This window comes from Phascolarctos cinereus, unplaced genomic scaffold, assembly GCF_003287225.1.
Source record: "Phascolarctos cinereus isolate Bilbo 61053 unplaced genomic scaffold, phaCin_HiC Scaffold_4;HRSCAF=312, whole genome shotgun sequence".
NCBI lineage: Eukaryota > Metazoa > Chordata > Mammalia > Diprotodontia > Phascolarctidae > Phascolarctos > Phascolarctos cinereus.
In genome coordinates, this window is record NW_027555847.1 from 568,052,897 (window position 1) to 568,066,972 (window position 14,076).

The following is a 14,076-nucleotide window of genomic DNA, read 5'->3' on the forward strand; positions in this document are numbered from 1 at the left end:
TTAAGAGACTCTTGTTTTAAGATGCAACTGACTGGTTCTGTTCAGTGGTCATCTCCACCCTTCAGAAACACTGAGTACCAGAACAAGTTATGGGCTGTCCCCACTTGTACTCAGAAACTTGGTATTACTATAATATGAGTTCACAAGGCCCTTACTCACTAAGGGGATTGAGGGCAAAGAATGACTATCCACTTCCCTCTGCAATGATCCTCCTATATCCTGAGGATGCCACTGTTCACCAACATGATGAAGGAAGCTCAGTTTCAGATCTGGCTAATTCTGTGCATTCGGTGGGAGCTGGGTGTGCTCAAGACAGACTCTCAAAGTCACAGTTGTCACTGAACACAGCAAATTTCTGGATAGCAAATATTTCCTCTGAACATCTAAGTCACTGTTCATACCCACTCTCTCATCATCTACTGGCATCCTTTGAGGCATCAACAGCTATTAAATAATTAGCAGTTCTAAGACATTTTTCCTTCCTCTTTATTCCCTTCTGATGAAACAGTGAGAAAGAGAACAAGTCTTTCTTCCATAGAGAATAAAACTGAGAAGTTGGTTGTGGTTGACTGCTACTGCCAACATCCTGACCATTTCTCTAGACTGGTTTTATCTCCTCCTTCCCACCCCCAGCTCATAAGTCTCGTTTTTAAAAGGCGGCAAGTTGAATATAAACTACTGTTTCTCTCAACATCCTACAAAAATTTATCTTAAAGAAGAAACCATCTAAAAGACTGATGCCCAGTTGTCTGTCTCTTGATGTGCCTACTGCCTAGCACAGTCTCAGGAGTTCTATGAATTAAAAATATTTCCTAACTGGACACTGCTGTACTTTTCCCTTGAAATGACTTTTACCTAAGGATTCTGGCTCAGTTGCTCAAGTTTGTTTTGGAAGACCAGCATCATTAAATCTACTTTAAAAAAAATCTATGTGGGAGTAACTGATAAAGAACTCTTGGAAACCAGAAATTGGTTCATGATACATGGATTTGTACTTGATTGTACACTCACTCTTCTGCCCTGGAACCAAATGATGAGATTAGCAAGACTTTGGCTGCAGGATTTACGAAGCCTCAGAATCCGCAGACAGGGAAGTGGCAGCTATTAAAACTGCAGCAGGACTCAGTAATAAATCTAATACTTTTCCCTTCAAATGCTTTGCTAAATTTTCTTTCCTATAGAGGCACATCTAAAGTGACCAGGTTTTCAAAAATATCATTCCTTGTTTTGCATCAACACATAACAAAGGCTCATCCACTCAAGTATTCATGGCTTCAGTACACAATTAAATGTAGCTGTTATTTTGATTGTTGTGAAATGTATTTTAACTTACAAATGCCATTAGGGATTCCAGCAAAGGATATCATTTTTACAGATCTAACCAATAAATTTCTTTATTAGGGTAGAATCAAGTATAATAAATTGGGTGCTTCATAAATGCTAAACATAAACCATGAAAATGGATTCCACCTCACTGAAAAAAAAGCTGCATGCCTTATTTGGTGACCTAGAACTTGATTTTATTTCATTTCTCCATGTCTGATTATGTGCTGATCCCTTCCTCATTCATAATTAGGCTAAACTAGCATTTAGTAAAGAGTGACCATGTAAGGAACAACGTGGCATGATTGAAAGAGATTGTGTGACTTTAGGCAATTCTTTCTTTTTAAATAATATTTTATCTTTCCCCCAAATACACGTAAAGACAATTTTTAACATTCTTTTTTTTTTAAATTTTGAGTTCCAAATGTTCTCCCTCCTTCCCTCACCACTCTCCTCCCTGAGAGGGAAAGCAATTTGATATAGGTTATACATGTTCAATCATAGGTAAATCTTCCTGTAAAATGAAGAGGTTGACCCAGATGACCTCTAACATTACCTTTTAAATCTATAGTCCTACGACTATAAAATTGCAAGCAAAGTCATTGTTTTTCCTAAAAAAACAAAACAAAAAAACCCCTTATACACAACAATGAGCAATGAATGAAAGGAATACAAATATTTTTCTCTGTAGGACAGGTAGCTGCTAAAGTATTAAAAAAGCAACTAAAATAGCTCATTTTTAGAAAATATTTTAAATTATAATGAGGCCTTTTAAAGGGACTTTTTCAACTGATCTTTCCAGGACAGAGCACCAACAAGCAGAAGATTACAGTAAATATTGCATAATAGGATATGAATGGATGTGAAGTCTTTATTAAGTACCTGCTACGTGCAGGCACTGTGCTAAGCAAGACAAAAGGAGACGGCCAGTCCTAACCCCAAGGAGCATTTATTCAAAGGGGGCAAGGGAAGGGAACTGCAGAGCTGGTGAGTTAATATGAAGGGCAGCTTACTGAGATGAACCTGGCAGACCAAAGTAGGAAGTAGAAAAGGAGAATACACACATAGTGGTATAACCAATGTCAAGATAGCCAAGATGGATGAAGAGACAAGACACTGAGCATTGTGTGAGCTGAGGCTAACTACATTTAGCAAACTCAGCTCAGCTCCATGGGTCCTTGCAAAACAGAATAATAAAATTCTTAGAGGCGGAAAAAACCTAGAACCCAAGTTTCCTGACTCTCAGCCCTGTGTTTCTTGTGTGTCATGATGCTTCTTCTGGAGGCTTAAAAGTCAAAATACAAAGTTGTGTGTTAAAAAAAAAATGAGCAGTTCTTAATAATGTTGATGTCATAAGACCCAACTCTACTTACTTAACTCTAATCATGGTCTATCAGATTTTTTTTTCTACATACAGTGATGTCTGGGAAGAAATTTATTTGACGAATAGTACAAGGGAATTGCTTTATTCAAGTTATGAAGAACTTGTAAAGAACTTGTACACGAGCAGAATCCAGCATGTAGCAAGAGATGCAAAGGACCAGAAAGAGGTGGGACTGGAAAAAGAGCTGGACCAGTCACATAGAGAAAGTTAAGTGTAACTGTTGGCCAGTCCATTATCTCCACTGGTGCTCAGGTAATCTCTAAAGATCATGGAAACCTCTTAAGCGAGATCTGTGGAAGATCGTGGGCAAGAGTCAAACAAGAAAAAGAATGTTAAGATGGGCTATCAAACTCCATCACTGAGGAAGCACCTTCTTTGATGAAAACATCAATCCAGCTGGGTAAAAAGAAGTCAAGATATAACAAAGTCCTTCTGAAGGCAGGTCCCACACTGACAACCCCCACTAATCAGAGAAAGAAAATACCAGGAAAGAAAAATGTATGAAAAAGGTCCCCAAATATAAAACAAAATGAAAATCAAGTGCACACTACCCTCTCCCAAGAAATGTCTAAAGTGAAGTCTCACACCACAGTGGACACTAAGGACTCGTAGGTTAACCTGGGTAGAAATAAGGGAAGAGAAACAGTATCTAGAACTGAAATTCTATACTCATACATCTAGCTTATCAAAAAATTTTGAAGCCCTTTAAGGGTAGTACTTGAGATGAAACTCTTTATAGTTCATTATAGATGCTCTACACCTTCTTAGCAAAATATGGACAGATGCCTATGAATGACCAGAAGTTCCACAATCTTTGCCATCGAAATAAATCAATCGATACATTTTTCTCAAAATTCCTAAGTAAGCATTGCCCATTTATTTTATAGAAAGAATTATTTTACCTACTGAACAGGTCTACTGTAAAGAAAGCATTTTGAAAACCTGGTGGCTATAAAAAAGATATCATCATCCTCACAAAACTCTACTCTGCCATGTCATTCGTTATGTCTCAAGGGCTACGCTACAGAAGCACAAGATCTGACCAGTTATAATTATAATAATGATCATCATCATGATAATATAATATGGCTTGGATTATCATTTTTGCTTTCCATGATGGAGAAGATCATCCAAGTATACGGTGGCCCTCAGTGATGAATTCTTTGGGCATGGCTAATTATGACACAAAGAAAATCTTACAATGGACCTCAGTGGAGCAGAACTATGTTTATGTTGACTGTGACAGTGGTAAGAAAAGAAAAAAAGGGTGCAAAAAGAATAATCAGAAAGTTTTAAAACTACCTATAAATCCTTAGAGAACTGTTAAAGCTTAGCACAGTGCCTGACACACAGTAGGCACCTAATAAATGCTACTTGACTAGCAGTTTATATTTAGTGTGAAATCCTTGTCCAATGACTAAAGAAAAGACAGAGCATTGGAGAAACAAGTATTTACTGGTATGAATGAAACAAAAATAAAGTTGCAGATAAAAAGATGGCAGAATTTCTTTTAGAAGAGGCAAATAATGTAGGTGGCGAATGAAACTGGTTTTATCGGTCAACCAAGGGCCAGAAGAAATAATATTTCATGAGATACTTGATCATTTCATTGAAAGGCTTATGAGATAGGGGAAAAACTGTATCAATCACCAATCAATATGCCTACTACAAAATTACTTAATACAAAAATACCTGAGCAATCATTGAGGGCATTCCAGATGGAAGTATGAAAAGGGAACAGGCAGACATGAAAATATTGTGCAGCAGACCACTGCGGTCACACAACTGACCAAAAAAAGACGATACAGAATCCAAGATCACATTGTGTCTCTTGTGGCACACTGTGCCGAAACAATTTGATTTGGTATAGCAAATGAGTTCAAATACTGCCTTAGAAATGGCCCAAAAGCTCTTGTGCCTTTTGGCAGGTTATTTAGATTCTGATAAAGGGAAAGAGACTGGGAACATCACACAAGAGTGATGGCAGCATGATCAGATTATACTTTTGTATAAACCTTTCTCAATGGTATTTAGACCAGGAAAAGAAATTACCCTTTTAAGACTGAGATCAGGCTCATTAAAACCAAACAAAATAAAAAACCAGGTGCATATCCGTGGAGATGATGCTTGGAATTGTACTTTAGCGGCCTGTCCCCCATCATCTTAGCCTTCCCTTACTCTGTTCACTCCCACTTCCAAGGCAGCAATCTGATAGATCACACTATCAGGAAGTACTTTTTTGACATGTAGCCAAGATATTTTTCCTTTTCTTTATTTCATCCTGTTCTGTTGCTCCAATACTAACTATGCCAGTTCACCATTTACTGAAAGGGCTGGGAAATTACTCGGCAAGGAAAAGAGTTCAGAAGAGAATCTAATGGGTATACGTAAATACTTACAAGGCAAAAGGGAGGATTAAAAAAAAAGAAAGTATTCATACTCAGAGCCACACTTTCTGATAAGCAGCCCACCGCTGGCACCCTCACAAAGAAAATTCAAATGGCACAACTGGAATGCCTTTTCTATTTGAGCTCTGAAAAGCTTTGAAGAGCTAAAGACTGAGCCCAGGTATTCTAGGTTAGATGAAGTCCTTAGTGTGTGTGTGTGAGACTGTGTCTGTGTTCAAAAATATTGACAGAGGAATATCAAGAATACTGTCAAGGTAACAGAGAGCTAAAGACTTCTTTCCCTAGGGAGAAAACATCCTCATCCTTCTTCGGGAAGCTAGGAGAAAATCTACTCTTCCTTCTCCTTCCACAAGCCAGGTAGCCACCCAGTCCAGCTCATGACTCACCTGTGCATATTTCCATTGGTCGTAAAGGACTGTCCACAAACAGAACACTTGTAAGGCCTTTCACCAGAATGTACCAGCATGTGGCGATCCAGGGAGCTTGCGGAGCTCAGAGACTTTCCACAGATGCTGCAGGAATGGTCTGTCCCTCCAGTGTCTGTGTTATGCTAAAGAAAGCGATGGTCTTATTAAATTCATTCTACATCACTGTCAATATTCAAGGAACCATTATAAAAACAAAATTTAATAAAGCAAGTCCCCCAAACATTATAGTCTCCTCTGCTCCCAAAACTCTTTGTTTGGTGGATTTTTGCTTTCAACGTTTTTGCTGCTATCAAAATAAGCAGGTTGAGACCTTGGACAGACATATATTTTGGCTCTAAAGGGTTGGGCTTTTTGCCAGCTTTTTTCCCCCAACGTTTCCCCCCACCCTCCTAAACTTTCATGTTGAAAACACTGCTTTCACTACAATACCTAGAGAAAGGATAATTTATGAGTCTCTCTCTTCCTGCAGAATGTATGTATTTAAGTCAATAGACCATATTTGGATCCTCATAGGCAGATGGAGTCTCATCTACCCACCAGATAGAATTTAGGCCTTTACAAATCATGGTGGTTGCTTCATGTTAGCCTCCAGCTTAATCTCAATTAGATACTGTCTCTTTACAACTCCATACTGCTGGTGAAGAGGAAGTGAAACCATACATGGGCTAGGATATTTTCCTTAAACTCTTCTTTAAAGAGGAAACATTTACATCCAAATTGGAGGCCAAAGGCTTTGAGACTACTTAGGAGGGCCACAATCCACTACTTACAAAAAAAGAGAAACTACTCTCTTCCACAATAACTATCAATCTTCCTATACTAAAAAAATAATTTAGGCAAGAGAAGTCAGATTTCTCTAAAAAAAAAAGCAAAACAGTCATGTAGCTGTTCTGTGATAAGTGTCTCAAAGTTACAAAAATAATACAAAGATGGTTATGCTCATCTAAAAGATTTCTACCAACAATGATGCCTTTCTGTCATACAATGATTTCTACCACTTTCAGGAAAGTAAAAAAAAAACAAAAGAGGTATTCCGGGCACACTGGGATTTTCCCAAAGAAAATGAATTAACAGATAAAACCTGAGCATACCCCAAAACATTCCTTTAAAAATAAAAAAGAAATTAAATTAAGTATAATTTTAAAATTACAAATGAGACACTTCCCACTTCATTCAATGAAGAGACCCCCAAAGCCCAGCATACCTGACGAATGTGCATAGTTAGCTGATGCTGAGTAGTGCAAATTTTTCACACAAGGGACAAGTATAGGAAGACTTTTCCTCTTTAGTTTCCTATAAAGACAGAAACAAAAAGAGTTACATGTTTGTTTATTTAGTACCATTCCTATATGAAAACACAATTAATCCTAATAAATCTGACAGCCACTGGTTTGGTTTAAATTGAAATTTTGATATTAACAGCAACCAAAATGAGCACTTATATACATAACTGACTGAACAGGAATGCTGCATGTGAAATGTTAAATCTCTGTTATGTACCACACGCTTTTCTTTTCAAAAATCTATAACCAACAGCCACTTTTAATCTATTTAATGCTGAGGAAAAGTGATTGATAAAGATGAGCACCACCTCACAGACAGAGCTAGGAAACAACACAAGCCTGGATAATTCTCCATCCAGGGCATTCTCCACGGCTTCAAGGGCCCCTCCTAAAACTGAAGCAGCATTCAGTATCAAGATAAACATGCAGCAAGAGCTCAAAATATCGTCCCCCCAGAAAACACTGGAAGGGCTTCAGAATGATTATCCTCAGTGACCAAGTGACTTCAGTGGGCTGAGAGGGAGGCTCTGTCTGGAGATCTGACCCGGAATGCTGCCTCCTCTGTGAGAAGGCTCTTGTGATTGTTTCAGTGCCTGTGGGCTCTCCTTTGCCCCTCCTCCCTTGTATTCATTTTGTATATACCGCTGTTTGTCTCCCCTAACAGACTGTAAGCTTCTTAGGGACAAGCAGCGATTTGCCTTTGCATCCCCATTTTCTATCACAGTGCCTAATACAATGAACATGCTCAATTTAAGTCAATAAGAATGTGTGTATTTATTAAGCAACTACTATGTACCTGACCCCATACAGAAAGAGAAAAAACAAAAACTCCCAAAGAACTGACATGACAACAATAACAACAACATTAATAATAGTATCCATACAGTGCCTACACCGCGCATGACGCTATGCTTCAGGCTGCTCAGATATCTCCTTTGATCCTCACAACTCTAGAGGCAGGTGCTATTATTCGCTGCATTTTTAAGTTGAGGAAACTGGGACAGAGTTTAAGCGACTTCTCCAATGTCACACAGCTAGTGGCTGAGGGAGATTCAACTCAGGTCTTCCTGACTCCAGGCCCAGATCTCCAGCCACTCTAGACCAGTTAGCTAATAAACTAATGGTGGAGACAAGAAGTGCACATAAAAATACATATAGGCGGGACAGCTAGGTGGCTCGGTGGATAGAGCTCCAGCCTTGGAGTCAGGAGTTCAAATCTCACTTCAGACACTTGACATTTACTAGCTGTGTGACCCTAGGCAAGTCACTTACCCCAAATGCCTCACCAAAAAAGCAAAAAAACAAAACACATACAGAACATGTGGGATACACAGAACAATGATGTAAAAAGACAGAAATAAAAATTTAATTGTTTTATGTGTTATGCTAAATACAGCCTAAATATAAAGTAAATAAATAAAAAATACTAAAATATGCTAATATATTAATAGATATATTATTAATAAACTATTAATAAATATATTAGTATAAGATATATACTAATATTGTATATATACTAAAATATGTACTATATCAGCCCCAAAGACAAGAGAAGAGACTTTTAAAAATTTGTGCTTTGATTTGTATAGAAAAATGAATAAAAATTCTCTCCTAAGACTCTTCTAATGATGGATAGTCATTAATGGCCCAACCACCCATTCCCCATACAAATGAATGTTAACACTCTCACCAAAAAAATCAATGTCATTTGAGTTATCTCCTTCTAAAAAAATGAATGAATGACATTGATCATTGAGAAGGAAGTTAAATAAACCTTTCCTATCAGATTTCCATCTCTCCCACATATTCTGGAATGTTCTTTCTGAATATCACATTCTCTTATGCTATGAAGGACAACAATTGTTCTAAAGTAATCAGAATCAAGGTATTGTTGGACCACAGAAGACATCACAGGACATAACAAATACAATAAGCCATGAGGAAAATCCCAGAGGATAGTGCTGACAGTAGGATATTAATCCAGGAATTTCTAAGTAATTATCAGGCTTTTTGTAGGTGTAATGTATACTTATACACACACACACACACACACACACACACAAAATAAAAATGCAATTCCAAACAATCAGGATTTTAAATGGCCCATGCTCTGAATAGACAAATTAACACGAGAGTGAATTACCAGTTCACCTTGAAGCAAAGATCAGACATCATGTAGTTGACTGGCATTGACCCTGGGGTTTATTATTAACTGAAACTCAAACTTTCTCTCGTCTCTAGCACTAGTGTACTACATACACTATGCAGGTCAACCAAATATGGCGTGGAGAGAATGAATTTCACGGACCTACTGGACTCTATTCTACTTCCATACAGCCAGAAATGGTGAGCATCACTAGTGTTGAAAAGGGCATTGATAGAGAATTTTCAATCTAGCTACTGGAGTCCAGTTGGTGAAAGGAACACTTCCTGAGCTGAAAGATAAAATTAGCAGCTAATTTGATAACTCACTATTCCATAATGAAGCAATCTGACACCCTTGTTAAGCATTCAGTTAGAGGCTAATCTGTTCTGGAAGTCTGTGAGAGCACTTTGGAGATTTATCCCCAGGGTTCCTTTTCACCTCTCTGGGACTCCATTTTTTTCTTGGGGGAGGGTAGGGAAGAGAAGGACCTCACTTCAATCCTAACACAACATTCTCTTAAAAAAAAAAAAGACAAGAACATCAAGTAGGAATAAAGTCTGGAGACAGCAGTAGAATGGGAATTAAAGTAAGAACATGCTCCATTGGCTCTCTGCAGCATTTCTCAACAAGGGAGGGTTCTAGAGCTCAACTATCATACTGTGGTTGATGTTTGGCCATTTACACGGTGTGTCTATGATAGAGTCAGTGGACTCTTCAGGCCTCAGAAGAAAGCTGGAACTCTCTCACCTACAATTGGAAAGGCTGGCTATTATTACAGAAGTGGTGACTAAAGAGAACCTTCTTTTGCCCTCCCCTTCCTTTCCCCCACCTCTCTGACCCCTCTTTTTTGTTAACAAAACAGACAAGGGTTTGAATGGGAATGAAGTGATTGGGGGGTGGGAGTGAGGGAGAGAGGCAGGGAAGGGGGCTATGTGACAGCTTGCCTTTTTATCTCTTCTCTATGGGGGAAAAAATGAGGTTCTTCCTTCCCCCATCAAATTAAGTTTCTTTTTCAATCCAAAGATCAGGCATGACAGCCCCAACTCCCAAGCAGCCAAATAAAGAAAAGTACAGACAAGACACTATCAAATCTGGCCTCAGAAGCCAGCTGTGTGACCCTGGGCAAGTCATCTATAAAATGAGCTGGAGAAGGAAATGGCGAAATACTCCTCTATCTTTGCCAAGAAAACCCTAAAGGGGGTCACAGAGAGCTGGACATGACTGAAAAACTGAACAAGCAGACAAGACGCTCAAAAAGACAAATAGTGTGTTCCACAATATTATAGTCCCTGAAACAATATCAGCCATTTCCCCCCTTGATACTATGTTGTGACATCCCAGGAGGTCACAGGTATGAATGAGAACTCCTAAATTCTCAAAGAACACCCTCTAAAGAATGTCCAAAGCAAAGACCTTTACAGAGGAATATGGAATTCCAACGAAGAACAAATGTAAACAACCAATTAATAGAACATTATATTAAGAATATTAAAAAGATAGAATAACAAATTAGAACAAAGAATATTAAGAGAACAAATAATTACTCCTCTGGTTTGAGAAGCCATGCAAACACTGCAGTGCAGTGGAAAGAACACTAAATTTAAAATCATACAACACAAGATCAAAACTTGGCTCTACTCTTCCTATCTGTGTCACCTTAAGTAATACATTTAGCTGCTCTGGATTTCAGTTTCCCTAGCCAGCAGATTCCTTCCAACTCTAGAACTACAGAAAAGGTGTTCAACGACATTTGAAAGCCTAGGTTTATGGAAACAACTTATAGATCAGGGTACTACAAGGTTATTATTTGATTTTAATTAGTATGCCACAAATTGTACAGCTAGAATGTCTGGAGTCTCTCCTTCCATCAGTAGGTATTTTAAAAGAGAGGCTTTCTATCTGCCTGGATAAATTTAGAGATCATTTTCTTGGTCTCAGGGTGCTTGGTGACACAAAAAGGGTCAGAGAAGGAATGAGAATCATTCACTCAGTATTGCTACTATCTTTCATCAGACAACAATGGTGGAAGCCATTGGCCTAAAACATTTGAGAGTATGACTGCTCTAAGGATAAATATTGTCCAAAGTGCTCCATTAGCATACAAACTGAGGATTCATCTAATTTCCTAATTTATTTTTATACCACAAGATTCCTCTGTAATCCCTGACCATTTATTCTCTCCAGTTTCCCTTGATCTATTGCCCCTAAAAACATCAGTCTACACCATGATTCCCCAAAGATCTCAATCAAGGACATTCACTCTGACTCACAGGCTGGACTTACCTGGTTCCTCCTGCCAATCCGATTAGGTCCTGATGACTTTGTTGGGGATTTGATGGCTTGTGAGTTGCCGCCATTCTCTGCAATCTTCCCTACACTCATTACTGCTGACATCATGGTACTGATGGAAGATAAGTCTGAACCTTCTAAGCTGGTAGGCGACTTTGACGTCATAGGGCTACAGTTTAGGCCGAGGATTCTTTTTGCTGCAACTAAAGAAAGGAAATATAAAATATAAAAGGTTAGGCACAGGGAAGACCAAGAAGTGAACATTTATTCTTTCTGAGACTGGGAATTTCAGGGGATGTTTCTAGGGAAATGAAAAAAGTTGAGGTGGTGTTTCGAGGGCTTCTATGAAGAGCAGGGTGGCTTTCTTTACCCCTCCTCACCAAGTCAGCCAAAGAGCTGGGAAAACTGTGGCAGCAACGAAAATCCCAAAGCTTTTGGACTTAAAGAAAGATCTGAGACAACTCTGCCAGACCTGTCATTAATTCTACTGCCACAATAAAATCATGTTAGCAGTCTGAGAATGAGAATCCAGCTCATCTGTGACATATCATCACCAAGTATTAAAAAAAGAGAAGAATCACCTATAATGAGCTGTAGAAGAGTAATAACCAACATTCTGTAAGGTCAAACATTTCTCTTTGCATATACCTGTAATAACTCAATAAAATATCTGGTAGCAAAAGCTAATGAAGTTTTATTAATAAACTTTAATGAATTTATTTTACTAATTATTATACTTACAATGTATATGTGTAAAATTCATTCAGCTCAAAGAATGAATATTTGCTCATTTACCATGTTGAATCAAACTGCATATATCATTAAAAATAAAGATAAAAATGACAATCTTGACATCCACATGGATTCTAACATATGGTGTACAAAATTCAGAATTTGGGCTAGATGTAAGCAAGTCCCCATTGAAACTAAATGTTCACTAGTAGAGGAAGAAGCATGAAGAGAAGGTTAACTACCTTCACTGATTAAATCTTGAAAATGCACCTGAACAACACACGTGGGTGAGAAAATAGAAAAAGTCTGGAAGCTAATTCAGAGTCTTCTATTTGAAAGAATCATCCCATGAAAGAGGGTCACGGTAGATGAGGTCCAGGTAACCCATTTTAGTCAAATACTCTTAATATCAAAACAGTTACCTTCATCTTCTCCAATTAATGTACAACAAGATTCTCTCCTTTAACGGCTACCTTCCACTAAAAGTGGCAGGCTAATGTCTTTGTTTATCTCAGTTTCTTCCTCACTCACAGCACCACTAATACTGGAAAAGAAGCAAAGGAAGAAATAGTCACAGTGAAGAAAAGCTAAGTCAACATGTTCCCATTTTACATATAAAAATTGGAAAGAGTTGAAAAATAATCCTGATAGAGGGCTTACTGAATGTGCGAATATATTACAGTAGACATCTAAAGCTATAGGGGTTAATAAGAAAAACAAATTCAAATTCTGTCATGAAGCAGACGATGAACGATGGTGGTGAGGCAAAAGGTCACTTTAAAAGTAAATAATATTAAAATGAGTGTTTATGTATAAGAACACTTTCAAATTAACAAAAATGAAAGCTAAACTTGCAATCTAGCTAAGTATCTCACACAAAATACCTAGAGAAAGGGTAACATAGGCAACTTGCTAACAAAAATGCTATAAAAAAATTTCAAAGGTTTAACCAAAAAAGAATAAAGAAAAAAAAACCCACAAAAATTTGTTATTTCCCATTCAGTCTGAACAGGAAGACATTTGCTAAACCGATTTCCTCCTTTGGGATAATGTACAAAGTGTGATTCTCTGGTTTGCTAAAGGCAAGACCATCCACATCACTTTAAGATGTAAAGAAAGGGTCATTTCTAGTTAGAGCATCCTCTTATCTCTTGGACTTGAAAACATATGAGTAATAAAACAAAATGAGAACCTCAGCTATGCTGTTCAGAAAGAGGAAAAGGGGCTGGCTTCTCTGTAATGCTTTGACTCATCACGGAGAAGCTGTTGCAAAGCACTAAGCCCTTGGAGCTATGACAAGTTTTTATTCCAGCTCGTTCTACTGTCTTGTACATGAGCTCTCCCTCTGGGACAGATTGGAAAAAGTACACAATACAGAGCAAAAGCAAGAAGAGGAAAAAGAGAACCTGATGTACATTGTAAAGCAGTTCACTGTTCTAAGGTAAAAGAAAAAATAAACCACTTGAATGTTTAAGCACTAACCATGCACTAACTGGACTAGAATAAAGTTTCAAATCATGCTGATAAACTCTTTTTTCTTCTCTGTTAATGGAGTAGAAAACAAAAACAAACAAAACTCAGCCTATGGAAACAACACTGGGGTTATTTTTTTTTTACTGGATAGGAAAAGAATTCACATTCCCAGTAATTGTCAATCTATGTCATTCTATTCCTATTAACTTCATTCCCTCAATCAGCCACATTTGCAACATAAACCTCCTCATAACCCCCATGAAGTAAAAGAATATCTATAATTGTATGATATTCAGATCAAATTCCCCAACCAGATTTGAAAATAAATGATCATCTTTGTCAAAGTTAAACACATGCTGCTGCTGCTGTGGATGGAAAGAACACTGGACTTAGTGCCAGTAAATAACTGTAATGCCTTGTGCAAGTCCCTTTATAGTGCCTGGGCTTCTATACGAGGGAGATCCCATTTAGAACGGGGATTCTTCTTCTTCTTTTTTTTTTTCCCCTTTTTGGTAAGGCAATCAGTGTTAAGTGACTTGTCCTGGGTCACACAGCTTGTAAGTGCCAAGTGTCTGAGGCCAAATTTGAACTCAGGTCCTCCTGACTCCAA

The 14,076-nt window shown here is 38.0% G+C and overlaps 1 protein-coding gene across 1 annotated transcript in view; it reads right to left on the minus strand.

Moving 5' to 3' along the window:
- RREB1 (ras responsive element binding protein 1) overlaps positions 1-14,076 on the minus strand; it is a 146,269-nt gene that overhangs the window by 64,733 nt on the left and 67,460 nt on the right. Inside the window, 5 exon segments of the mRNA XM_021009852.2 lie at positions 5,502-5,665; positions 6,748-6,788; positions 6,791-6,836; positions 11,256-11,464; positions 12,416-12,537. Coding sequence (XP_020865511.1) covers positions 5,502-5,665; positions 6,748-6,788; positions 6,791-6,836; positions 11,256-11,426 — 422 coding nt within the window. The 5' untranslated portion in view covers positions 11,427-11,464; positions 12,416-12,537.